The sequence below is a fragment of the Carassius auratus genome, chromosome 1 (assembly GCF_003368295.1).
Source record: "Carassius auratus strain Wakin chromosome 1, ASM336829v1, whole genome shotgun sequence".
Lineage (NCBI taxonomy): Eukaryota > Metazoa > Chordata > Actinopteri > Cypriniformes > Cyprinidae > Carassius > Carassius auratus.
Genome location: NC_039243.1, coordinates 7,497,015 through 7,523,793, shown reverse-complemented (window position 1 = coordinate 7,523,793; position 26,779 = coordinate 7,497,015). Strand labels below are relative to the sequence as shown.

General features: G+C 36.3%; 1 protein-coding gene across 1 annotated transcript; it reads right to left on the bottom strand.

Annotated features, from left to right (window-relative positions):
* Positions 1 to 432: 432 nt before the first annotated feature.
* LOC113049641 (complement C3) lies at positions 433 to 26,136 on the bottom strand. The gene is made up of 41 exons (XM_026212199.1): positions 25,981 to 26,136; positions 25,710 to 25,905; positions 25,407 to 25,575; positions 24,718 to 24,791; positions 24,549 to 24,637; positions 24,328 to 24,410; positions 24,136 to 24,223; positions 20,506 to 20,608; positions 20,249 to 20,369; positions 20,056 to 20,171; positions 19,784 to 19,930; positions 19,479 to 19,685; positions 19,152 to 19,343; positions 18,918 to 19,070; positions 18,711 to 18,840; positions 18,483 to 18,554; positions 17,611 to 17,808; positions 17,218 to 17,320; positions 16,700 to 16,788; positions 16,447 to 16,586; positions 15,927 to 16,139; positions 15,739 to 15,799; positions 15,184 to 15,267; positions 13,078 to 13,281; positions 12,899 to 12,974; positions 12,582 to 12,741; positions 11,567 to 11,662; positions 11,305 to 11,461; positions 10,990 to 11,153; positions 10,749 to 10,907; positions 10,436 to 10,495; positions 10,263 to 10,353; positions 10,097 to 10,142; positions 9,509 to 9,599; positions 8,221 to 8,310; positions 7,795 to 7,900; positions 5,499 to 5,588; positions 4,621 to 4,701; positions 4,324 to 4,407; positions 4,095 to 4,230; positions 433 to 1,594 (listed from the first exon to the last, which is right to left on the bottom strand). The coding sequence occupies exons 1-41, from the start codon at positions 26,052 to 26,054 to the stop codon at positions 1,453 to 1,455; spliced, it is 4,935 nt and encodes a 1,644-aa protein (XP_026067984.1). The 5' UTR covers positions 26,055 to 26,136; the 3' UTR covers positions 433 to 1,452.
* Positions 26,137 to 26,779: the final 643 nt, after the last annotated feature.

The following is a 26,779-nucleotide window of genomic DNA, read 5'->3' as shown; positions in this document are numbered from 1 at the left end:
AAGACACAATCTGGTGAGATGCCAAAAGTAAGATATTTTAGAGAAGTGATGTTGATTTATTTATTTATTTTTCTCCATGAAATACATTCAGGAGATGCGAATGAAACATTTTAGAAGATACAGTTTTCTACACTCTGCTGAGGTTGTGACCCTTATTCTTCCCACTTGAAAAAATAAATTAAAAAGACAAAATATATTTCAGATCAAAATCTAGTTCAGATAAATAAACTGATTGCAAATTTGTATAACAACCGTTATTCTTCTAAATTTGATATTAATTGTTAGTAAGTGAAAGCATTATTGTTGAAATACAGTGTTGTATCCCTGCTATTAATAAAAATTATAAATAATATTGTGAGTCTGAGTTAAAATCTGAAGAAGCATGGATGTCACTACAGTTGATAAAACAAACAAAAAGGAAAATCTCATTTTGTCTACACATCTCTATCTTTATTTATTGAGAAAAATGTTGCCAAAGAAAATAATCATATTTTATTTAACGTTATTTGGAAAAATACATCTCATTAAAAAAAAAAAAAGATGTCTTTCCTCAATTTTGAAATGTAACCATCTACCCTCTAACCTGTAGTTTCATCAACAGTGTCTCTTCACTTGCAGCACATTTTTTAATGGAATATCAGGAATATCAATGTCAGAAATAAATCATTATTTTACCCAGATGATTAAAAAAAAAGTGCTCTGCTTATTTGAGGAAATATTCTGTCTTATGAGCAATTTGTGACATAACATAGTTTTCGGATTCCTCTAAAAGAGTTCAATATGGTTGGTAAAGCAATTTTACCTAGATTAATTCACCTTGTTAAAAGCCATTCTATATTTTACCCTTGGAAGTTATTGATCTGTTAGATAAGAAATGTAATAGTACGCATGTGCGCCAAATTGTTTGTTTTAAAAGGAAAATTTCTTCAGGAGGAAAGTTCTACTAGAGGTCATTGTTTGATGATATAGACTGGAAAGAACCTGGCTTTTACCTAGGAAATATTGTTTTTCCAATAAGCCAAAAGAATAACACATTTTAATATGTCCTGTCAATTCTAACATTTCTTAATATTTGGACATTTACAGCTCATGTTCTGATTCTTCTTCTTCTTCTTCTTCTTATTATTATTATTATTATAATACTAAAAATAAACCCCATGAACTATAATTCATCCTGCAATATATTTTATGATTATTAAACAGATATAAGGTTTCAAAAGTATTGCACAAAAATTATAATGTTGGATTTGTAATTCAGAATGGCAAGAAGATTATGAATGATTTTGCCAGTCACTCCAAAATTAAAATGTACCATTTTTATTCAGACAGTATTTTTATATATGTATATATAATTAGAAAAGTATTTTGAATAAAACAACAATATGAAAATTAAAGGTAAGTTTTCAAGAGATGACAATTAATTTCTGTAATCAACAAATGTTGGTTATATAATTATGTAGCACATCCGTCTGTGAGAAGGCTGTCCTGGAGGTCAGAGATGCCGAGGTATCGCTGTTTATGTTCTGGAATTTGGCTTTCCTCTCTTGTAGGCCAGTATTCAACCCAGGTCTGCTCTCCAAAGATGTACTGCAGACTAAAAACAACAGAAGATTGAAGACAAGACATAAAAAATAACAAGCTACACATCATGTCCAGTATAAGGATCAAAATAAAATGTTTAAAAAGGAAATACATTACATACATACATTCTTAAAAAACATTTAGCCTACACAATTTAACAACTACTGTATTTCTCTTGTAATAAAAACAAAAAAACAAAACAAACAAACCGGTATTGACCATGAAAATAAAAGTCCAACATATTGGCTAATGGCGATACATATATATATATATATATATATATATATATATATATATATATATATATATATATATATATATATATATATATATATATATATATATATATATATATATATATATATATATATATATATATATATATATATATTAGGGGTGTAACGATACGCGTATTCGTATTGAACCGTTCGGTACGAGGCTTTTGGTTCGGTACGCGGTACGAATTATGTAGTACCGATTGGTTCGTTGGACTAATTAATTAAATTTGGAAAAAAAAAAAAGTGTGTGAAATATAATGTTATGCGTTCAACAAGGTAGCGCAATAACCCAAACGATGTAACAGGCAATGCCCTTGACACCGAAGAAAAAAAAACAAAAAACACCAACTTATATGTTTATGTTAGTCTACTCAGTCAGGCCCTCGCTCACTCAGTATGCGCTGAGACCAGAAATAGAAGATCCTCCAATAACCAACAGGTCTGGTGTTTGGGTGCACTTTGGATTCCCTGTAAACTATAATTCTGATGGCAAGAGAGTGGTGGATAAAAAAAAACAACGGTCGCACCTGCCACATGACAATAGGGTACACCAGCGGGAATACAAAAAAAAAAAACACCAGCGGGAATACTTGAAACATGTCAATTCGTTTACGACGACATCACCTTAGTGTGTCAGTATCTGGGAAAAGACGAAAAAAAGGAGAAACATACACGCAACAAACTATCCCTGCAGCATTTAGGTAGGCATTTCCAATGGATTCAAGCAGGGCAAAAGACATCACTGCGGCGATTGGTACATTTACGTTTCATTTATGTTATAGCCACGGATATGAGACCTTACTATTTACCATTCATTCTATCATCACCATTTTACAGGGAATCCAAAGTGCACCCAAACACACATGAGAGAACATGCTTAATGTCATTGAGCCCCGTTACAATATTCCTTCACGAGCCCATTTCAGCCAGACCGTAATTCCTGCTTTGTTCCAAAGAACATAAGCCCTATAGAGAACCAACTGAGTAAAAACACACTCAATATAAAGAGTTATAGAGTTCCATATAAAAAGTTACATCTTTGTATTTGTTCATAACTACTTCAACAATATAACATTTTCTTTTTTTTTTTTTAATAAGGAGCTGTTTTTGTTTTATACAGTATGCTGCAAAGAAAACACCATAGAAGATGGCTAAAGAATATCTCCATCAGTTCAATGTAAAAAAAAAAAAAAAAAAAAAAAAAAAATATTGTTAGTTTTAATAAATAAAACATAAAAAAAAAAAAATCAAGGAAATTTATCTGCCATTTTTTTTTTCTTTTTGCTGTATCTAAAACGTACCGAACCGAACTGTGACACCAGTGTATCGTATTGAACCGAACCGTGAATTTTGTGGATCGTTACACCCCTAATATATATATATATATATATATATATATATATATATATATATATATATATATATATATATATATATATATATATATATATATATATATATATATATATATGTATATATATGTGGGCTGGTAAGCAATTACAATTTTTAATCTAATTAATTACATGATGTTGTGATTAATTAATCAAATTAATCACACATCAATTTTGGATAAATTATTCAGAAAATATAATTTAAAGTCATTGTTGTGCAAAGCATCAAACGGAGATTACAAAAACTGGGTTCAGCAAGAAATATTTTACATTTACATTTAGTCATTTAGCAGACGCTTTTATCCAAAGCGATTTACAAATGAGGACAGTGGAAGCAATCAAAAAACAACAAAAAGAGCAATGACATATAAGAGCTATAACAAGTCTCAGTTAGCTTAACACAGTACACATAGCAAGGGCTTTTAAATAATATAATAAATAAAAAGAAAACAGATAGAATAGAAAAAGAATAGAGCAAGCTAGTGTTAGAGGTCTTTTTTATAATTGTATAATACATAAAAAGGAAATTGAATACAAAAAGATATTTAGAATGTTTTTTTTTTTTTTTTTTTTTTTTTATGGAATGATTTGGTTCCTTTGATGAAATCAGCTTCTGAATTCATAAGTGGAACAAAAATATGGCAGGACTTTTACTCTTTGGCCTCTGAACTACCCACCTCTGAAAGTCGTTCACGCAGACTTTAAATAACATAAAACAGAACTTTGTATAAGTTGCAGGCAAAAACAAATTGTCACGTCATTGCTAGCACAACAATCTACAGACTTTGAAGGCATAAATCTCAGGCAAATCCTGCTCTGTTGAAGACACACAGTGGACACATACCTTCCCCCGAGCTCTGGCAGGTCAACAGATCTGCCCATGATGAGGTACGACTTGCCTTCCACCAATCCTAAAGGTTTTCTGCAACTTGGACGAGCCAAAAATGGTCTCACTTTTCCCTCAACATCCACATCAGTGCCTACAGGACAGAACAGTGTTTAGGACACAATTCTACTTCAATGCAATTACGCTTTCTGCAGAGAATGTATAATGGGATAGTAATGAACTGTACCTTCTTTCAGCACCTGGTCCACCCTCAGATCATAGATGTCCGAGTCCTGTTTCAGATCCATCCCCACCACTGTAACTTTATAAACTGTCAAACACATTATATTGTTATCAGCATGTAGAACTAAAACATTTTTACTGCATTTGCACAAGGGTCATATACACCTAGGATGGCATGAGGGTGAGTAAATCATGGGGTCATTTTAATTTTTGGGTTAACACGCCCTACCCCTTGTGAACCTTAATTTCTGGAAGTATGAGTGTCATAAACACGAATCAACGCAGAACTGAATGCATTTACCATAATCCATTCCAGCTTCACAGGCTTTATCTAAACGCACTTCATCTCCAACATGGTTTTTCTTCTGGTAACTGCAGTTTTCTGTGTTCAGAGAAGTTGATAATGTTCATGCACACACATTCACACTTGTAATCAGAGACAGATTTGTAAATTTTTCCTTGTTTACATTTAAGAATAAAAATGAACTATAATTTCTTCAAAAGTTAAAGCTGCGTTAGGTAACTTTTGACGCTCTAGCGGTTAATAAACAGAACTGCTTGCGTCTTGTGGAAGAACATTGTAGCCGGAACTACTTCTCTCTGTTTATGTCTATGAAGAATCACAAAGGTACTGGGTTACTCCACCGCGGTACCCCCGAAGCAATCTAAAATAGTCCGAATATAAACACTTATTATAGGTGCACCCTAGTGATTCAGGACAGGCTAAAAACACGGTTTGGAAAACTGATTCATGGTGTACTCACTTATTATATACATTTTTCTACATTTTGAACACAAACAAAGTTACGGACCGGACCTCTGATTGGTTGTTTCTTACCGGGAGCGGTCAGTAACTGTAAATGGCAATAGGAGCACTGGGAGGAGCCAGAGGAGCTTGATTTTTTTCATAGATTATCTGTCTCATATTCTACTGTCAGGACATAATGACAGGTTTAACAAATATGTAAAAAATATATTTTTACAAAAGTTCCCTACTGCAGCTTTAATTCTGGCAATATAGATGATTGCAGTTCAACCCTAGCAGTTTGTTGAGCACATTAAAGGCCAGACTGTTTAATTACAACATTTAGGAATGTTTTTGCAGGCTAACATTAGTGGACTGCAGGGGACCAAATAAAATGATTTATTTTATAAACAATATTTTGTGGCTGATAATACCTTCTGCACACTGGCACAGGTCTCCCTTACACAGTATGGATATAGCACCATCTGTCCTTTCAGGGTGGAAGAACTTTGTACAGCGTGCATCTGAAAAACACACACACAAAACAGACATGGATCAAACAGACATGATTCATCAAATGCAAATTAATTAATCAATCAGTTCTGGAATGTAAGCGATTTTATTATTTCAAAGTGCATGAGTCCATGGTTCTTTGTAACTGCAAGTTTCAGTTTAGCTTTAACTACTACAGATATGCTGTTTATAATGCCACTATAATTTATAATTGTTTTATACTTTTACAGGTGCATCTCAATAAATTAGAATGTCATGAAAAAGTTCATTTATTTCGGTAATTCAACTCAAATTGTGAAACTTGTTTATTAATTAAATTCAGTGCACACAGGTTGAAGTAGTTTAAATTTTGGTTCTTTTAATTGTGATGATTTTACAAATATTTTTAGTGAATATTTGGCCTTCTGGAAAGTATGTTCATTTACTGTACATGTACTCAGGACTTTAATTGCTTTAACCCCTTACTAGTCACCCCCCTTTTTTTGGCATGGAGACAGAAATGAAATACCCAAAATGAAAAGGTTTCTGCTCATGATTATTTCTGACTAGATACATAATCAACCTTTGTCTGAAGAAATATGAAGTAAACATAAGTAAATATGCACATATCTCCACAGATATGCATCTTTGGTCTGTAAATCCTTATTGACGCTGTTCAGTGAGTCTATGTGAACACAAATAAACCGCTGCTGATGTGACTGAATATGAGTGAGTGGTGAATTTCTATTCAAAATGTGGCATAATACGGATTTATTATTTTGCACTCCTGACATAAATCACTAAATAACTACCACTGCAACAATGTTTTATCAAAATATTGGTCAAATATCGATGCTAGAGTCTTTAAACTTTCAATTGATGCACAGTTTGTCCAGATCAAGTAAGTGATGTTTAACGTGCTGTGAAAGTGAAAAAATAATAAACTGGGGCCGTGTGCGATGTTTGCACGTAAAGGGGTTAATTACTGCCTCAATTTCGTGTGACATTGAAGCGATCATTTTGTGGCACTGCTGAGGTGGTCTGGAAGCTCAGGTTTCTTTGACAGTGGCCTCCAGCTCATCTGCATTGTTTGTTCTCTTGTTTCTCATCTTCCTCTGGACAATACACCATAGATTCTCTCTGGGCTTCAGGTCTGGTGAGATTCTGGCCAGTCAAGCACACCAACAAAATGGTCATTTAACCAACTTTTGGTGCTTTTGGCAGTGTGGGCAGGTGCCAAATCCTGCTGGAAAATGAAATCAGCATCTTCATAAAGCTGGTCAGCAGAAGGAAGCATGAAGTGCTCAAAAATATCTTGGTAAACGGCTGCAGTTACTTTGGTTTTCAAAAAAAAACAATGACATTGCACCCCAAATCATCACAGACCGTGGAAACTTAACACTTAATACAACTTGTGCTATGAGCTTCTCCATCCTTCCTCCAGACTCTAGAACCTTGGTTTCCAAATGAAAAACAAAACTTGCTCTCATCTGAAAAGAGGACTTTGGACCAATGGGCAACAATCTAGTTCTTCTTCTCCTTAGCCCAGGTAAGACGCCTCTGACGTTGTCTGTGGTTCAGCAAATTCCTTGACACATCTGTGTGTGGTGGCTCTTGATGCGTTGATGCCTTGACCCCAGACTCAGTCCATTCCTTGTGAACTTCACTCAAATTCTTGAATTGATTTTGCTTGACTATCCTGATAAGGCTGTGCTTCTCTCGATTGGTTGTGCATCTTTTTCTTCTACACTTTTTCTTTTGACTCAACTTTCTGTTAACATGCTTGGATACAGCACTCTGTGAACAGCCAGCTTCTTTGGCAATGAATGTTTGTGTCTTACTCTCCTTGTGAAGGGTGTCAATGACTGTCTTCTGGACAACTGTCACACAGCAGTCATCCCCATGATTATGTAGCCTAGTGAACCAAACTGAGAGACCATTTTGAAGGCTCAGGAAACCTTTGCAGGTGTTTTGAGTTGTTTAGATGATTGGCATGTAACCCTGATCATAAACCTAAAACAGATATTTCCTGAAAAGATATATCTCAATTCTGATTGGTTGATGGATGTTGATCCAGGAACATGTTGTACTTGGTGAAATCATGGCCACCGTGTGTATGTGTGTGTGTGTGTGTGTGTGTGTGTGTGTGTGTGTGTGTGTGTGTGTGAAATCATGGCCACCGTGTGTATGTTTGTGTGCGTGTGTGTGTGTGTGTGTGTGTTTGCACCAAACACTTACTGGGTGAGTAATATTCGTATATTGTGACTGCAGCGGGTTGTAGGACACCCACTTTAAGCGTCTTGTTCATCCTGAAGGCAAGTCTTTGTCGCTCTTTACGCAAAACCTGAAAAAAACAGTAAACAATACAAGTTTTTGATTAGGCTGCAGGTCATATTGCACACTGGAAACGGTCCATGTTAACATCAGCACAAGAAAAAATGAATAAAAAAAAAAAGAATTAAACAATTTACATTTTTTACACCCATAAGCTATATGTTAAATATGTACTTTCTCTTGTGGTTATAAGACTGTAATAATTCGGCCACACTGCACAAAATGTGAACATGCAGTGACATGGAACCTTCTGGCAGTAGAGTATATTCTTTGTCAGCCAATCAGAAGCAAGAATTCAACATATTTTAAATAAATATATTATAGAAATACCCTGTCTAAGTAGAGGATGAGGGATCCTCGCTCTGAGAGCACTTTGTCCATCTCAAATTTCTGAATGTATCTCTCCTTCCCTCTGGACAACTGAGGGCAAAGAAACAAGACACAAATGAACACATGATATGATCAAATTGCTTTATTACCGGCTTGTAAATGATTATTAGATTGCATGCACAATCAAGGTTGTTTTTTTTTTATATAGTGCTTTATACAACACAAATTGTTTCAAAGCAGCTTCACATTAAACCACAAAAACTGTATTAAAATGTTCATGAATAACGAAAAAAATTTCAGCTGTAAATCAGCTTTAGTGTCATTATTCAACTCGATTCAGTACAGTGTAGTTTCAATGCAGTTCAACTGCTAAAGTTTCAAAATTCATTAAAAAAGTTAAACTCAGATGTATTTCTACAGAACACACCAGTGTTGTTATTATTCATCTCAAGTCAGTTTGATTTTAATCTAAATAAAGTGAATGAAGGCCTCCTGTAGTGAATCAATGCATTTTTGTAAGAAAAATATGCATATTTAAAACTTTAAAACTTTAATATCTAGCTTCCGCTGACCATCACACGCTCATTCCAGCAAATGATTTAGGACGTAGGAGTATCGTAAGGTCCCATGCACGAGAGCCGACGTTTGTTTACAGAAGCAAAGGAAAATCAGTCTCCTCTTGACTTATATCGAAATACTCCGTCATTCTTCTTTACATATCTTTGTTTTGTACTTCTTTGCAACTTTTCATCTTTTCATGTCCTATGTCATCCACCGGAAAATCGCTCTATTGTGAACACGTATACAACAGTTAACGGAAGCTAGAGATTATACATTTATAAAATGTTTTACCATTTATAAAACCTTTTATATGGATGGATGTTCTATATTGGACTTTTTTTGGACTATTGACAAAAAACACCTATTCACTGCCATTATAAAACTTGGAAAAGCCAGGAAAATGTTATACAACTCCGATTGGATTTGACCGAAAGAAGAAAGTCAGATAAACCGAGGATGGCTTGAGGGTGAGTAAATTATGTTTTTATTTTATATTAATTTTATATTTATATTAAATTATTTTCATTTTTGGTTGAACTATTCCTTTAACAGGCTAATGTAATGCTAAACTGCGTTAGCAATAGCTGTTTAGATTAAATCAGATAGTGATTTGATAGACAATGTCAGATAGGCCTTATATTTAAGGTTTGCTTCTAGGATGTTCTAGATTGATGTCATTTACTATACAGATGTGAGGCATCACTGCATCAGTTTGTCATCACAATACCTCTTCCAGATCTCTGTTCTCCACAGTAAATCCAGTTGGTATGCCAATGTCCAGAATAGTCATGGTGGCATCAGTTTTATCACTTTTGTAGCTGTGAAGATGAATATATCAAGAGAAGATTTTAATGACAGGTCTTTTTGGTTTTGTAATTTTTCTCCATCTACATCTACTCTACGTCTGTGTTTAAAGCTGTTTTCACAATAGGGCTTTTGGTTTGAACCCGAATACATTTGACTTCCGAATTATCATATAGTAGTAACGCAGAGTTGCTCATCTCTGAATAAACTCGTCTCTGTAAAGCGACTTCCCTCTGTGTCAGAATGTACTGAAACTGAAATCTCTGTTGGCATCATTATTTAATTACAATGCTAACCAGCTGTCACTAGAACTCACATTCATGACGCAAACATACTGCCAATGTTGAAAAAAGTGAGGCGGGATCGAACTTGGACACTGACCAACTAATCAGTGAAAAACCAATTAACAAGTCAGAGTGAGAAAACAGCAAAAATAATCACATGCTGATAAATTAAAAATAAAATAGTTATTGGCATAACAATAAACTTATTAGAATATTTGTTAACATACTAGAAATCCATAGTCATCTTGTACGTTTCATTGGCTCCTTGTATTGCTAAAGAAAAAAAAAAAACATGTTAAAAATCTAAACTAAAAAACACCACATAATGAAGTGTTATGGAGGTTTTATTTTAGCTCTAAATGTATGAAAAGTACCACAGGAACTCAATCTTACTTTCATTTTCTTTCTCCAATTTAACAGTCAGATCAAAGAAAGTACAGTCAGATTTCTTCTCAACAGGTCTGGCATAGTACATCGTCAGAACCTGAAAACAGCCGAACGTCTCAGATTAGATGTTACACACTTTAATCTTTCTGTTGACTGTATAAGCGCACATGAACACTCACTGAGAGAGTGGCTGTTCCAGTTCCTTTAGCAGTTACATTGAACTCCTGTTTTATGTCCACCTGTTGAGTGAATGCAGATATACTCAATTCATCAGAATTAAGTCCATGATATAATAGAGATACCTGAAGATTTCACTGACCAAATTTAAGACCATTTACATTGTAAACAATTAAAAATAATGGATGACAAGTAATAAAACTACCATAACCCCCCCCCCCCCCCAAAAAAAAAAAAAAAAAAACGAAAACAAAAACAAAACAAAAACCAATAACACACAAACTGTTTGAATCTAGTAGATGAGTTATTCCTCACCCTGTCTGATCGTGTATGATGTGCATTCTCTCTTTTGATAGTATATCTGACAGGTTTGCTTCTTCCTGCTACAGACAGCTCCACTTCCAGATTGAAGTTTTGTCGGTCCTTCACCTGCGTGCGATACTTTGCCACGGCCTGAAACACCATGATGGTCGCCTAGAAAATACAGAAAAGCATTTAAATCCTGTCCTGCACTTGTTCTGCTGTCTATCAGTCAAATGATGAGGTGTTAGTGTACCTGTGTGGTGCCAGATCCTCCATAATGAGACTGTTGTCTGTTCAGCCAGTGCACTGCTTCTCCTGCTTTATCAAAGTCTTTTGCCTTCACAAGCGCCAGCACAGCATAAGCCGTGGCCTCTAGTGAGTGATGATGCTGTCCAGGGACAGTCCAGGACCGACCGGCTGTTTCAAACACAGCACAGCAATAGAAACAGGATTGTCTCAAGCAGCTGTCATTACACCACAAAACATCTGTTCTATTATTTACACTTGGGTCGGAGTGAGCACTGTTACAAAGTGCATCTCTTTTTGATGCCTTGTTGACTTGACTGACCTTCTTTTTGTGAGGAGTGTCTCATCAAGATGTCTTTATTGAGTTTGTCAGCATTGGCCATGGCATATGACGTCATCGCAACAGCGTAAGGATTGGTCAGTTGTGGAAGTCGACCTTCCAAGAAAGAAACAGCCTTCCTGATACTTTCAGGCAGACTCTATAAAAGTGAGTGGTAGAGGTTAAACCCAAAAGAAGGGTGTAAAAAGCAATTGTTTATTATAAATTGTTCTGGCAAAAACAATGATGTAAGAGGTGTTCTTACACCGACTGATCCAGCACAGATCTCTCTGGCCTCTTGCATGGCAATCACAACAAAGGCCGTCAGAGAAGCATCAGCATCTTTGCCCTGTACGTCACCCTGGAATACAGTACAAAGTAAAACAAAATAGCATTTTTTTTTTTTTTTATGAAATCATCAAAGTTTGCTAAAAGAGCTTGCAAAAATATTTATCCAGGACTGCAGGACTACAAAATATTGTGAGATAGTGACAGTATTGGTATTGCAAATGCTTTGGTTCACCTTTGCATTGTCATGAAAAACTTTACACATGCTTTTGCTTTTGCATTTTTTTCATGATACATGGGGGGCGGCAAGACCAGTAAAAAAAATAAAATAATAATTAAATATAATAATACTCTGCGCCGCTGCAGCGAAGCAGTTTTCTATTATCGATCATTTCACTGTGTGGGGAATTGGCAAAATGGCGCCCCTGCTTGCTGAGAAGGTGCCGTGCACACAGAAGCTGTGTGTGAGAAAGGGAAAGGGAAGCAGGGCATGCAACCCGATCTCACGGCAATTCGTACATATTTTAAAAGGTGGGTTATTCGTATGAATTCGTACTACCACACTCGTACAATTTCATAAGATTTTTGCCAAATCATACGTATTTTACGAGTTGCACAATTCGTATGAATTTGTACGAATTACCTACACCTAACCCTGCCCCTGAACCTAACCGTTAGACAAATCGTATAAAATCATACGAGTGAGGTCATACAAATTCGTACGAATAAGCCACCTCGTAAAATACGTACGAATTGGTCGTGAGATATTGTTGGGGCGTGGAGCGCGGGGGACTCTTCACCTCTGGGTCCATCCCAAATGTCGAAGGGGGTCTTGCCCAGGGTGTAATTCAATGTAGTAATTCAAATGCAACTGATCTTACAGGTGTGCAAAAGTTAATTATTTAATGTAGTTCTACTGCTAGCTTCCATTCCTGTTCTCCTGTACTCCAGATGAGTTTAAATACAGTCTGTCATAGTCATATTCAACTTACCACCATTTCTCCATGAATCACAGCTGACTCCTCTTTAAAGGACCCATCTGGCAGTTGTTTGTGCAGAACAAGCCACTTGAGGGCGCTGCAGAGCACATTTTCCTCTATTTGAGCAAAGTCATTGGCCATAGCGAAGACCTTGGCCACATATGCTGTAAGCCTTTAACAGAGAGAAACAAGTGCAAATGAGTGGCAAGTAATAACTTGCTACCAATAATCTTAATAATAATAATAATAATAATAATAATAATAATAAATTATCACAGGGAATCACTGGCAATGAAAATAAAAAAAATAACAGATTGAAATTAAAATACCATGTGCTGCTCGGCCTGTGTGTCCATGCAGCATAGGATCCATCTGTTTTACGGTAACCCAGCTGCCGCTGATAACCTTTATACAAAAAATAAATAATTTATTGTTTATTATCTGTTTTTGATCGAAATTTTTCTAGAGAGCATTTCTCAGAGTATGTTATGATTTTATTCCGAATCACCTGTGTTGATATGGTTGATAGCTTCATTTCGGCGCTCCATGCCAACAGTCTCCCACTGACTGGTGCTGTCCAGATAATGAGTGGCAATGACAGGAAGAGTCATACCGATCATGATCTGCTCTCCACATCCATTGGGCTGGACAATAAGACGACCCATGAAGTCTCCACTGATGGCCTGCTCAACTGTCTGAGCGATCTCTTCACCTGGAGAGATAAAAGAGTGAGCACAGACTGAGTATTCAGCTTGAGCTGGTTTGACTCGACACTAGAGCACGGGAATCAGAACGGTCACTGGTCATCCTGAAGAGACATCAGACATTGTGTCCTAACCACGACATGCAATACAAGGTATCCTTTCCATGTTAATCAGAGTTCTGTTCTTATCAGCTGCTACAGCAATATCTGACGAAAGAGGTATGCTACTTTAATGAATCGCCATTTAAAATAGATTTTTTACCAAAAACAAACAAACTAAAAAACGAAATATGGCAGATGATTCATATTTCAAGATCGATGCATATGAATCAGTATGATTTGTAATCGATGCCAGAAAATAGGAAACCGTTGCTTGATATTTATTTTTGTATAGGTTGTGTTAACAAAGATTACTCAGAGTCAAAGATTCATTAGCCTAATTAAATTTTATATATATATATATACACAGTGGGGCTCGAAAGTTTGGGCACCCCTTGCAGAATCAGTGAAAATATGAGTAATTTTCAAAAAATAAGAGAGATCATACTAAATGCATGTTATATTTTATTTAGTACTGTCCTGAGTAAGATATTGTGCATAAAAGATATTAACATTTAGTCCACAAGACAAAAAAAATGCTGAAATTATTAAAATAACCCTACTCAAAAGTTTGGGAACCCTTAGTTCTTAGTACTGTGTTCTGTTACCTGATGATCCTCGACTGTCTTTCTGTTTTGTGATGGTTGTGCATGAGTCCCTTGTTTGTTCTGAACAGTTAAACTGAGCAGCGTTCTTCAGAAAAATCTTTAAGGTCCTGCAGATTCTTCAGTTTTCCAGTATCGTTGCATATTTGAAGCCTTTCCAGCAGGGACTTTATGATTTTGAGATGCACCTTATCACACTGAGGACATTTGAGGGACTCAAACACAACTATTTAAAAAGATTCAAACATTCACTGATGCTCCAGAAGGAAACAAGATGCATTAAGAGCTGGGGGTGAAAACTTTTGAACACAATGAAGATGGCCAAATGTGTCTTATTTTGTTGAAATATCCATTTAGTTCTGCCCTTTGTAAGCAACAGAAGATACTTGTATGTTTCCCGGTACACAAATTAAGTACAATTTACCTTGATCTTCAAATTCCAAAAGTTTTCACCCCCAGCACTTAATGCATCTTGTTTCCTTCTGGAGCATCAGTGAATGTTTGAATCTTTTTAAATAGTTGTGTTTGAGTCCCTCAAATGTCCTCAGTGTGATATGGTGTATCTCAAAATCATAAAGTCCCTGCTGGAAAGGCTTCAAATATGCAAAGATGCTGGAAAACTGAAGAATCTGCAGGACCTTAAAGATTTTTCTGAAGAACGCTGCTCAGTTTAACTGTTCAGAACAAACAAGGGACTCATGCACAACCATCACAAAACAGAAAGACAGTCGAGGATCATCAGGTAACAAAACACAGTACTAAGAACCAAGGGTTCCCAAACTTTTGAGTAGGGTTATTTTAATAATTTCAGCATTTTTTTTGTCTTGTGGAATAAATGTTAAAATATTTTATGTACAATATCTTACTCAGGACAGTACTAAATAAAAAATAACATGCATTTAGCATGATCTCTCTTATTTTTTGAAAAGTACTCATATTTTCACAGATTCTGCAAGGGGTGCCCAAACTTTCGATCCCCGCTGTATATATATAAGCCCTGTAAATTAAACCCAGTCTCAAACAGATGAGGCAAATGCCATGACCAAGTGATAAAAATCGTACAGTTATTAGAAACCAGCCCCTTTATGAAGTATGGATGCAACACATTTGTTGTGGACATGGAAAAATAGACACTACGATTGTAGTTATAGACTTTACCTCTTCTTAAAATAATTAATTAATTCCCTGAAACCCTCTTTTCCCTTACCAGTAATTGAGATGTAGGTGTTAGCAGGGGTGTCTGGAACTCGATCAACTGGTATGTCAGATTTTACTACTATAGGTTTTTCTCCTGTTTGAGAAATAGAGAAGAACTTCAAGATGGAGGTAAGAGACATGAGTCACATGCTGATCACATTTGGTTTGCTTTTTGGTTTTTGAGTACTGAACGATAAAAGAGCAGGAGTTAATTGGTATTCATACATGTTTTTGTCTTGACTGACCGAAAGTAAAATCACATTAATTCACTGGTTTTTGTGATTGAATACAAGTTTCTATGGTTCTCACTAAACATTCTCATCCCAAGGCGTCATATACTGACACTTTTGACATTTTGTCAACATCCTATGCACGTGGCGCCCTCTAGCGTCAATATTAGACGCAGATTATGGGTTAGGGTTAGGGTTAGACCGCTGGTAGCCTTCTGGCCCATATTTATCTGTGTCTAATATTGAGGCTAGAGGGTGCCATGTGCGTAGGATGTTGACGAAATGTCAAAAGTGTCAGTATATGACGCCTTGGGATGAGAATGGCCTGGTCTCACCGTTCTTAACAGGATTGAGCTCCACATTTTTTCTGTGTACTGGAATCAGCACACCCTCAGACTGAAAGAGAGAGATAAAGTGTTAACTACCCATGATGCTCTAGTTTATCTATTCAAAATGACAAACCTCTATTAATGATACAAATGACCAAATAAAATAAAGTGTCAGAATTTCCCATTAGACGTACCACCACCTTCAGCGGCTTTCTCACTCCATCAGAGAAGATGGCATCATATGCTGAAGCTTTCACCTCGATCATGTGATTTCCCAGCGTCATGGGAATAATCACATATGAAACTGATATACTGGAGTCTTTCTCAACAAATACTGTTGTTCTGTATTTGCCTTTCTTACTGGCAAAGCTGCAAACATCTTCTGTCTCCATGAACTCCACACGCACCTGGATAAAATAATAAAATGAGACTCAAATCATTTAATATATTAGATGAAACTTCCTCCAAATTAAATGCATATGAGCTTAACATGAAATGTGTGATGATGGGATATATTTCTGTTTCAGCACAGGACAGTATCCTACACGTTTCTTCAGTTTGAGTCACGAGCATCTCAAAAACCTCAAATGAGTCTCAGGATCCGTGCATGCTGTCATTAGATGATTTGACTCAAGCAGAAGTGTTTTCTACAATCCACATGACTATAATGTGCATACAATCTGAATTATTTTTTTATATTATTAAGTATTCCACCTTCTGCTTCTTTGGGGTGTAGTTGTGAATAATGGCCCTGATTTCCAGTTGTTCACCACGCACAGCTGAGTAAGGCATCTTTAGGTCAATGAAAAGATGCTTAAAAACGACCATCTCCTCAGGTTCTGCCACACAGATGCCTTTGAGGAGGAACACAGACACACAGAAGGATTTAAAGCAGCAGCTCCTGGAGGATGATGATGATGATGATGTTTTTCAGAGCATGTATTGTGTGTTTGCAGCTTCTCCTTACCAAGTGTTGGTGACAGACTGACAGCCAAGATCTGCCAGGTAGTGATAGAGTCTTTCAGATAGATCACTTTTTCTTTGGCTGGTGTTGGACTGGAATATGAGATATATAAATGTGAAGTTACAAAAATGAAATGTGAAAAAAAATACCAGAAATAACAGAAACTGTTGAAGTACATTTTCTAGCACTTGTTTAATATCTAAATTCATATCAGCCTAATAAAGCATCATAAACTTGGCGACCTGGAGGCATTATGTCTCACAAGCAACAAGATTCAGATGTTTTCTGAATATAAGCTGATGGAATACTGTTGTATACCACTACTGCTTTCCTACTAACATCTTGACATTAATGGATGTCATTTCATGTTGTTGATCTTAAAATAAAATGAATAATATCAAAGATAATTGAGAAACAATGCTCTTTGTCGTCGGAGGTCATCAGCTCAAGTCAGCTGAGATCATGATGTTTATTCACTGCGAGTGACTTGTCTAAGATGTGTCTGAATGTCTCCTACTCACCATTTGTCACATAGATCAATCTCCTCCCAAAGCCAACTCTCAGGGAACTGTGTACGTGACACAATCTCTTCAGAGTCTGTGTAATAGTCATCATCATCATCACCTGTTGTGACAGAGAAAAAAAATTAAACAGTGGAAAAACATCAGATAATCTAATCATATAAATTGTATCATTATTATCTCTGATGACTATCCACTTCCACTATTATCCTACTTTCCAAAGTATACAAGCCTCAAAATATCATTGCCAATTACTGCCACCTGATCCTTGTCGCTTTGACATCGTGACAAGTTCAAGTGAGAATTGTATGCTGTATTTTCAGTTTATTTTATACATTGATAGCTTCTGATAGGACGGTGCAAGCTAGCAGAGCCATCAGTTCATAAACTCACTGCGAGCCAGAATCAGCTCCTCCTCTTCGGTCTTCATGTTCTTGCGATCTTTTATCTGGTCACAGCAGTCCAGGAAGGCCTTGACACACTCTTGCCCATCAACAATGTACGTGGATCTTTGTTTACAGCTGTAGCCAAGTTTATTATCCTTCATCCCATCAACACAACACTGCTTCAGTTCACCAGTGTATTTACCAGCTGAGAAGACAATGTAAGTGTAGAACAATGAGGGGAATAGGAGAACCCAAACATAAAAATGTGTTTGAAAACTGACCTAAACGAGAAGGGCTTTGGGTCTTTAACACAGTAAATGTTCTGGTATACTTCAAACAAAATCAAGGACAAACTGATGTTTGTTAGTTTGAAACAGCTTGCCAAAACAAACTTTAAAGAAACGTTCACCTTCAAACTACCAGTAATGATTATAGGTAGGTGTGGTTCTGTAGCTCCGCCTTCTTTGGCGTGAAAATTGTCTTCAGTCTTTTTTGTCTCTTCAGTCCGTTGAGGTCAGACAGTAGTAAAAATACTAATCTAAAGTTACACACTGTTTAAGACTGTGAAGCTGCTTTAGTTAAAGCAAAGTGCTAAATGTATAATCGTGACATGACTTGAGTGCTGAATTGCAAAGCTGGTCCTAACATGCACAGATCTATAATCACATGCTTTCTCAACTGTTTTCTGACTACTTTCATTTTTGTTGTCTTATTTTGTTCTTGAGAGGAAAGCATGCAGTGCTTATTTAAATTTGTATTCAAACATTTTCTATCCTATGCAAAGAACAAAAATAGAGAGTATATCAGGGACTTAAAAGCCCAGAAAATCCTTTCTGATTTGAATCGGATGAATATAATCAGAAAAAAGTGGCATCTCACCCAGTTTACTAGTGATCTGCTGGAGACTCTCAGCTCTTCGTTTTCTCTTTGAAGTTTTAGGACACTCAGACACTAGAGGAAAATTCAGTTTAATAAGTTAGTTTATTGTAAAATATATATATATATATATATATATATATATATATATATACATATGTTAATGGGATTATAAATGCCTTAGTTAAAGGATAATAACCTTTGGGAAAATGTTTTGTACAAAAAAAAAACCTGTTCTGGTGTTGGTTCCTTCTGCACCGTTGGACTGAAACATCAGACCTGCATCAGTGAAAACCCCCATACTGTCCCTCCCACCTCCTGCTGTACAGCCGGTGTCATGCTTCTCTATGACGTCCCAGATCTACAGCAACAAGAGACCATTTATAAACCAATCTCAAGTGTTCAGTGACTGTTGAGATGCTGATGAAGATCCTTCACCTGAGTCTGAGTGAGTCTGTTCTTGTTAAGGACTTGCACAGCCTTGTCAACCACCACCAGACCAACTTTAGCTCCAGGATCTCCAGTTATCTGCAGCTTGACCTCATCTCCTGTGCCATAGGTATTCATCTTGTCCTTCACCTTAATCTGGAGCTGTTATTAAAACAAGAGATGGTGTGTCAGAAAAACAGACATAGTTGGCACCTCAGTTGCATCTTATGATGTCTAACCCACCTTTCCCATGCAGGTGTCCTTCACATCGACCCAGACTGAATCAGACACCACCTCAGATGGGCCCATATGGTAATAAGCCACAAAGCGGAAGGATGGTATCATGTCTTTGGTTACAGTCACAGGCAGAGTCACTAGAGATTGCCCTTGCCTCTTAAACCTGTCTACTTTTACAATCTGACCTTTACTCAAGATCTGAAAAGGAAGCAGAAAATTAACAAATAAACTTAAGCATCTTTGTATGGTTTCAAACAAGCTGTGGTAGCATATTGATGTCATTAACTGATAGATTTGTGGTGCAGATGAATAAGAAATAACTGTTATCTTTACCATGTATGTGTAGTCTTGATCTTTGACACCTGGACTTTGTTCAGTGTTCAGATTTACTTGTATTGGATCACCGATCTGCAGCTCTGCAGCATCAATGCCAATGTGCAGGTAGTTTTTGGAGCCGCCTTTGGTCTGGTAGGCCTGAGCTTTCATCTTCTTCTCTGCCTGCTGCTTTTCATCTATTATATCTGGATCTTTGGTCTTTGCCTGATTTTTTTTTTATAAAAATGTATTCATAATGATTCACACAGAAAACAAATAAACTAATCAAACTCAATCTTGTTCCACATATTGGCAGGTCTTACAGTGATATCCAGTGTTGAAGATCCTCTCAGGGTGTTGATCGTAACCTTTGCAATGCCATTGGATCTTGTTCGACCTCTGACCCCTCCAGGATGGACCTCCAATTCTACATTTTCAGCAGGTGTCTGGTCAGGATTTGTTACGTATACCTTTTTATAAAACCCAGGTCAAACACAAATAAATAAATAAGTGTTCTCTGTTAATATATTGATGGAATCGTTGTTCTGTTACTATAACGCTTCAGGTTCTCAACTATCTAGTCAATGTATAATACCGAGACATGGAAGGGCATCCCGGGTTTGAAGAAGTGTGGTGTTTTCCTGAAGTGGATGGCGTACGGTGACTTCACAATCTGAATGCCTCTCCTTTCTGCTTCCACCATTTCACTGCCTGAAACACACGATTAGCTTCTCCTACAATCACACACGTGCAGGTAAACATGTGCAGACAGATCTGTCCAGTCTTACCACTTTCTGTTAATAGACTGACTGAAACATAGATGGATCGTCCAACCAGCTGGTTAATGTTTGGAAAGGTCTCAGTGATCATATCATTGGTCAGTTCTGCTGTACCCTCTCCTTTCATTATCTACTCAGATATGAGAAACACAGCAACATCAGTCTACTAGATACAATTAAAATCTATTTAACTTTTTTTTTAACTATCCTCTAGGTGAGGAGAAATGATATTGATCCAAGATAGTAAGATGTTTATTGTCTCTCACCTGAACTTTTTGCAGAGATGCAGGAATACTTATTTTCTTCTCATCTTCCATCACACCAAACACCACAAACGCATTTCCATCCACCTTCTGTCCAAACAGGTACCTGTAAAAACACATCCAATCTCTCCAGTAAAACTGAATGTGAATCTTTCTAACAGAACTTGTTAAAATTTACTTCAGTTGGTGTAAATTGATGTCTTGTTGAATCAGCTTTTTTAAACAATTCTGTATTTCTGACTCAAATAAAACACATTCAGTTAACCTGACACAAGTTAACATAGTTAATGTATTCTGGATAATATATTATTATTATTATTATTATTATTATTATTATTATTATTATTATTATTATTATTATGCGTTCATAAAAAAAGAAAGGGCACACTTAATCATCACAGTATAATACCAAGTCAATTAAAGTCAAACTCTGTCCTTACCCAATCTAACTGATTTGTCTTGTAATTTTGTGTTTTAATTTTGGGTCCTTCTCCCTATTTGTAGCATGAGGCAGTACCTGCAACCCAATCATGCTGCACAGGTAGTCTAGCTCCTATAGGATGGCACATCCATCCATACATGCTGTCACACGGAGGTTTGGTGTGTTTAATAACAGAGTCATGAAAGTGATACGGGAGATGGGCGTTACACAAGGAGAGCTGGACAGGGCACCATGGACCCCATCCAGCATCTCATCAGGAGCAGGCCTAGACGTTGTTGTGAGTGCATACAGGATGTGGGAGCCATACACCCTACTAACTTACATTATGAGTTGCTTTGATGAAATCCATGCAATTTCGAGCAGCCTATAATTTATTATAAGTATTATTTATTTGTTTTATTCATTTGTTTACTCAAGTCTTTGGTGTGGTTTTAAATTCAGCCCTCATTGGGTTGAAGACTTTGGTTCCCACTGATCGTTGTCACATCATTTTGTTCCTAATGATGTAAGTACTCTATAGGTTTTCAACTTGAATATTTCATTCATCGAGATCCAATGTGCAATTTAAAATGGTTATTAAATGCCCATTTTCCATAAGTTGATATGATTATTTAGGGTCTTAATGGAAAGTCTGTAACAGTTTCAAGTATTCCTTGCTGCAGACAGTAGCGCGGTGTCGTCACCTATATACGTCACACATGTACGTGACGTGTGTTTACCGCGCATGCGCAGTAACGTATATGTATTTACCGTAAATACGATTATGCGCCATACTGGCTGTCATTAATGCGCATATCCAGGTTCATTTACTTCCGGATGTTCGTAAGGTATGTTGGATATGAGATATTACTTTTGTTTTCTTAAAAAATTGCGTTTAAATTGCTTTTAATTGTAAGAATGCTTTGGTCATAATCATAGAGAGTGTCATTGCAAAACATTTATGACATGTTTTATGATATAGTATTCAAATGCTGGTCTCTCAAAGTCTTATTTCGCCTAAAATGAACCATTAAAGATGTCTTAAAATAGAGCAGAAAGACTTTATTAATGTAAGTAATGCCATTAATGGTTGTATGCATTGCAAAAAAATTATCATATTTGTAATCTTTTTCATTAACATTATCAAAGATTAATAGATACTGTAACAGATGTATTGTTCATTGTTAGTTCACGTTAATTAATACATTAACTAGTGTTTACCAATGACACCTTACTGTAAAGTGTTACCTCTTAAATTGACCTTCATATGTCTTAATATGACTTTTTGGGGACAGAAGAGTCCCACTTCATGTGGATAGAGTACTGAAATTATCTGTTTTTCTTTCTCTGACAGACTGTATAGCCCTCAACTGTAAAATTTTCTTATTGAAAAAAACTTCAAACTTTCAGACCATGCTTTCTCAAGCCAATCCAACCTAAATTTTGACTTGACAAACCTTATTAATTTAGTTGATGTTAATGCTGGTTATAAATTAAATCTCTTAGGTAGCTTACAGACAAATCAAATAACACTTTTTCTAACACCATGCTATAATATATTTAAAAATACATTTAAAATATTTTCCCTGTATGGTTCTTCTGCCTTTCTTCAAAATGATTTAAATATTGCCTTAGTATTGTTTGTTATTTAATGTAAATTAGGTGTTGTGAACTGGAGTGCATTGTCTGAAGAATACAACCTGAGTGTCCAGGTTGTAGAGGTTAAGATTTAAGTAGATTAAACACACACACACAGGTTGTATTTTTATCATTATAGGGTGGTTGTGTACACACACTGCCAACACTTATTTCAGTTCAACAACTTGTAAAAGTGCATTTAGCATCTGAAGACCCCTTTAGTTTTTTTTTTTTTTTTTGTGCACTTTTTATTAAAATTGAAATTCATCTGACAAACGTTTTACAATCTGCACTACATGGTTGTTTTCCCGTCTTTTTTACACCTTAATGTTCTTTAATACTTTAACATTTTATTAGAGTTTTCTGTTAAGTATGCGCATTGTTTTAATGCACGCACGATGCAAAAACAACTAACGTCATCACGCAATGCAAATTACAAGCGCATGCGCGGTAAACACATACGTGACGTACGTACGGTCTGCAGCGAGGGGTGTCTCAACAGTTTGGTTAAAATTTCTCAATGGTAGTGTAAACAGCACTTTTTTCCTTGACAAAAACAGCTCTTTTCAGAGCAAGCCGTTTTCTAGCATTTTCTTTTAAATGTTAATGAGCTCTGCTGACCCCGCCCCTCTCTTCCAAGCTGCTCTCAGAGAGACTGTTTACTTTAGCCTCATCCATCGTGAAACTTGCTAATCAGCACATTATTAGGAAAGGTGATTTGCAAAACTTCATTAAAACCTTAACACTCACTTTTGTGTTGGTGAAGATTTATGTAGACCAGGGGCACATTCTCTTGAGAAACAATTGTAATCCCCAGCGTCTTCAGAGGCTCAGATTTAAAAGTAAATTACGACAGCTATGTTCATTATTATGTCCAACAACAGAACGCCTCAATAATTTGGGAGTCATAATTGTCTACATCTGCTCTGGCGGTGAAAAAATAGTGAACTAATGACAGCTCACTCAGGGCGGAGCTAAGGTAAGACGCCAGTCCAGTCAGTGCTGAAACCCTACTGTCAATCAAACTATCATGGGAGGGGAGCATCTGAGATTGACTCGATTTCAGAAAGAGGTTAAGATTTAAGTAGATTAAACACACACACACAGGTTGTATTTTTATCATTATTGGGTGGTTGTGTACACACACTGCCAACACTTATTTCAGTTCAACAACTTAAAAGTGCATTTAGCATCTGAAGACCCCTTTAGTTTTTTTTTTTTTTTTTTGTGCACTTTTTATTAAAATTGAAATTCATCTGACCATCCAGTTGCTGGTCAGGAAAGTCTAATCGCCTCCCGTTACTCCCTGTACACTGCACATCAAAAGACACCCATGTCACAAAAGAGTTGCACGAGTCAGAATTTAGCTCACAATCGGAACAAAAGATGCAGAGTGTATAGCCTACCCTGCCTAACTGCAAGTTAATCAATAATATGTTGTGATTGGAATTTTAATTTTGTTCTACAATGAGCCGGCTAACTTTGATCAGGCTGTTTGAAAAAAAGAAAAGAAAAACAAATCTGTTTGAAAATATAAAATTCAAAAGAATGCAGCAGAACATATTTTGTCTTACTTGGCTTCAATGTCGACTGTCAGAATCTCATCATGCACATAGAAGAATGACTTGCTGGGCTTTAATTTCACTTCAAATGTTGGAAGCACTAAAACCAAACCAGACAAAAGACACACAAATAAATCAATAAATACATTCTTTAACTTGTTATCATATGCTTACACAACAAGAGTTTGTAGACACAGGTCTTACCATATTCTTTGACCTCAAAGTCAGCAGTATACTTCTTCTGAGGAGTGTTTGAGAACAGTGTGACAATCTTCCAGATCCCAGGACTGAAAAAAACCAGAACACATCCAGAATCATACACGTCTTCGTTCATGACATTAAAATGTGATAACAGACCCTGAACAGCTAAGGATTTCCTGCTTCAGTAGTTTCATTAGCTTCAGTCCTGATAGTGTTTTACACACCTGGCCATCTCAGGAATGGCATATTTCCCAGACTTCATGCCTTTCACTGGAAAAATCTTCTCTGATGAAACTGTGATGCCTTGTGGATTCTTCAGGAATACATAAATAATAATGAACAGCTGAAATGAATGAGTGTGAGTGTGAGTGTGTGTGAAATAACAGTGTGTACCATGATTTCCACTGTGATTCCAGACTGACTGAGTGGTTCCAGGTTAGGTGTCAGAGAGAAAATCCTGTACTGGACTGCAATAGAGATACATTGTTTGAAAGTTTAATATTTTACTATTTTTGTCTGTTAAATGTGATGAAATGACACCATAAATAGTTCACAACAATTTTTACTATGCATTATTATAGCCCTCAAAGCTTAATAATCATCAAGAAATAATCTTAATCAGTAGATTTTTGGCCTGTTGTCAGCTCTGTGTTTACAACTTATCCTTGCTACTGTATGTGTAAATAAAATCATTACTTAAATTATAAAAAGAAACTATGTTTTTCATAATATTTAATGAAAAAGTAGTCATGTCCTTAGATTTTGCATCAATCCTGTTACCATCATTTATTTAGCTTATTAAAATTAGCATATCTCATATTCTAACATATAATATACAATTTATTATTATTATCTTTACTTAGCTTCAGACGATTTGACACACAATGCATTTTATAGTCACTCAAAGACCTCTTTTTTTGTCTGAACAAATTTCAGTAAAAAAAAAAAAAAAAAACTTTTTAAAAAGCAAGCATGCCACTACTCCAGATGTGATTTTAATTGCTTTATGATGTCACGCTGATGTAACAAATGTAAAGTTCTATTCACTCTATATTGGTCTTGTTTTCAGCACTTAATGGTACCTGTGCTAGCAGGTGTGTAGATGGGTTTGTCTGTTTGGACAAATATATATCCAGACTGGAATGAGAGCATGACCACTTTCTCCAGAGTGACGGTTGGAAACTGAGCTTGTAGATACACATACTGCTTCTCCAGAGGATCATCAGAGAAGAAGTTCTGATCATCAGGAATCTAAATGACAGAAAATGAATTAGTCATCTGCCAAATTTGAACAAAATAAAAGGCATTTTACAAACTAAGATGTCAACCTGTACATAATGCATCACACATACACACAAGCAAAAAGTATGTCAAAGTGGCATCACCTTTATGTCTTTAAGGATTTGGAAATTGTTGGCTGCAGTCAGTCTCACGGATTGAGACAGTATCTCCCTGTCTTTTTTTGGATGGTTCTTTACTATGATCTTCACGTTCAGGTCTCCTCCAGAGTAATCTTGAGCCTCCAAAAACACGTTCTCTGAGGAACCCACCCTCAGCAGATTAGGAGCCGACAGAACAAACCTTAGGATATCAAATCAGAGCATTTGAGAACAGATCTGTGAGTGAATCCATGAACAAACAGTGTTTGATACTCACAGCGGGTCACATAGTGTGAGGAGCGGTGAGGAGAGCAGAACAACAGTCAGAAACAGCAGCTTCACCTCCATCATGACTGTGTGTGTGTTTCTTCCTGTGAGCGTCTGTGAAGCTGCAGCAGCTCAGATTTATACCCACCTCCTCCACCCTCAGAGTCCAAACTGCACGCTCTCTCTTCTGCACCCCTTGTCCCATCATGTTGATTAGGCAACACGTTTGGGAAGTGGAGGAACATTTTTTTGTGGAATTTTCCAAATTAGAAAATATTGAATTTATAATTTGTGTGAGGAAAGCCACAAATTATGATGAAGCTGTACATGTACATGTATCTCAAGCTACTGTTGTTGTTGTAGTTTGTAAACATGTTATCATACATCACATATGCACAAACACCCAAGAAATGACATATTCAGACTATTATGGTTGCATTTCACAAACATAGTGAATTACAGGCATAACTGTCTCTTTTAACATATGTTTCAAGTCCCAGGTAATAAAAATTGAACCAAATGTCAACTGTATGCCAGAAATGCACCTTAAAAAAAAATACATTGTGTTCCTTGTATTCAGAATATAGAAAGCTGTAGAAGCAGAATTTTGCTAAATGTTGTGGACCTGAGTGTAGATTTGTATATCAGACAGGAGACATATAAAGAGCATGAAGAGTTAATAGCAATGCAATTCTGATTTCCCGTAAATGATTACGCTTGCTGTGTAAATTCAACCTTTGGTAAATTGGCAACTGCTCTATTGATCTTTTAGGGGTCCAGAGAACTATTGAACAGTATATTGTCATGAA

Bases quoted from the DNA above. Each gene is read 5' to 3' on its own strand.
- LOC113049641 (XM_026212199.1), bottom strand. From the start codon at position 26,054: ATGATGGAGGTGAAGCTGCTGTTTCTGACTGTTGTTCTGCTCTCCTCA. The intron at 18,555-18,710 runs GTTTTTTTTTTG...ATTTTCCTCTAG, and splicing joins AGGAACCAACACCAGAACAG to TGTCTGAGTGTCCTAAAACT. The intron at 4,231-4,323 runs GTACAGTTCATT...TCTGTCCTGTAG, and splicing joins GGACCAGGTGCTGAAAGAAG to GCACTGATGTGGATGTTGAG.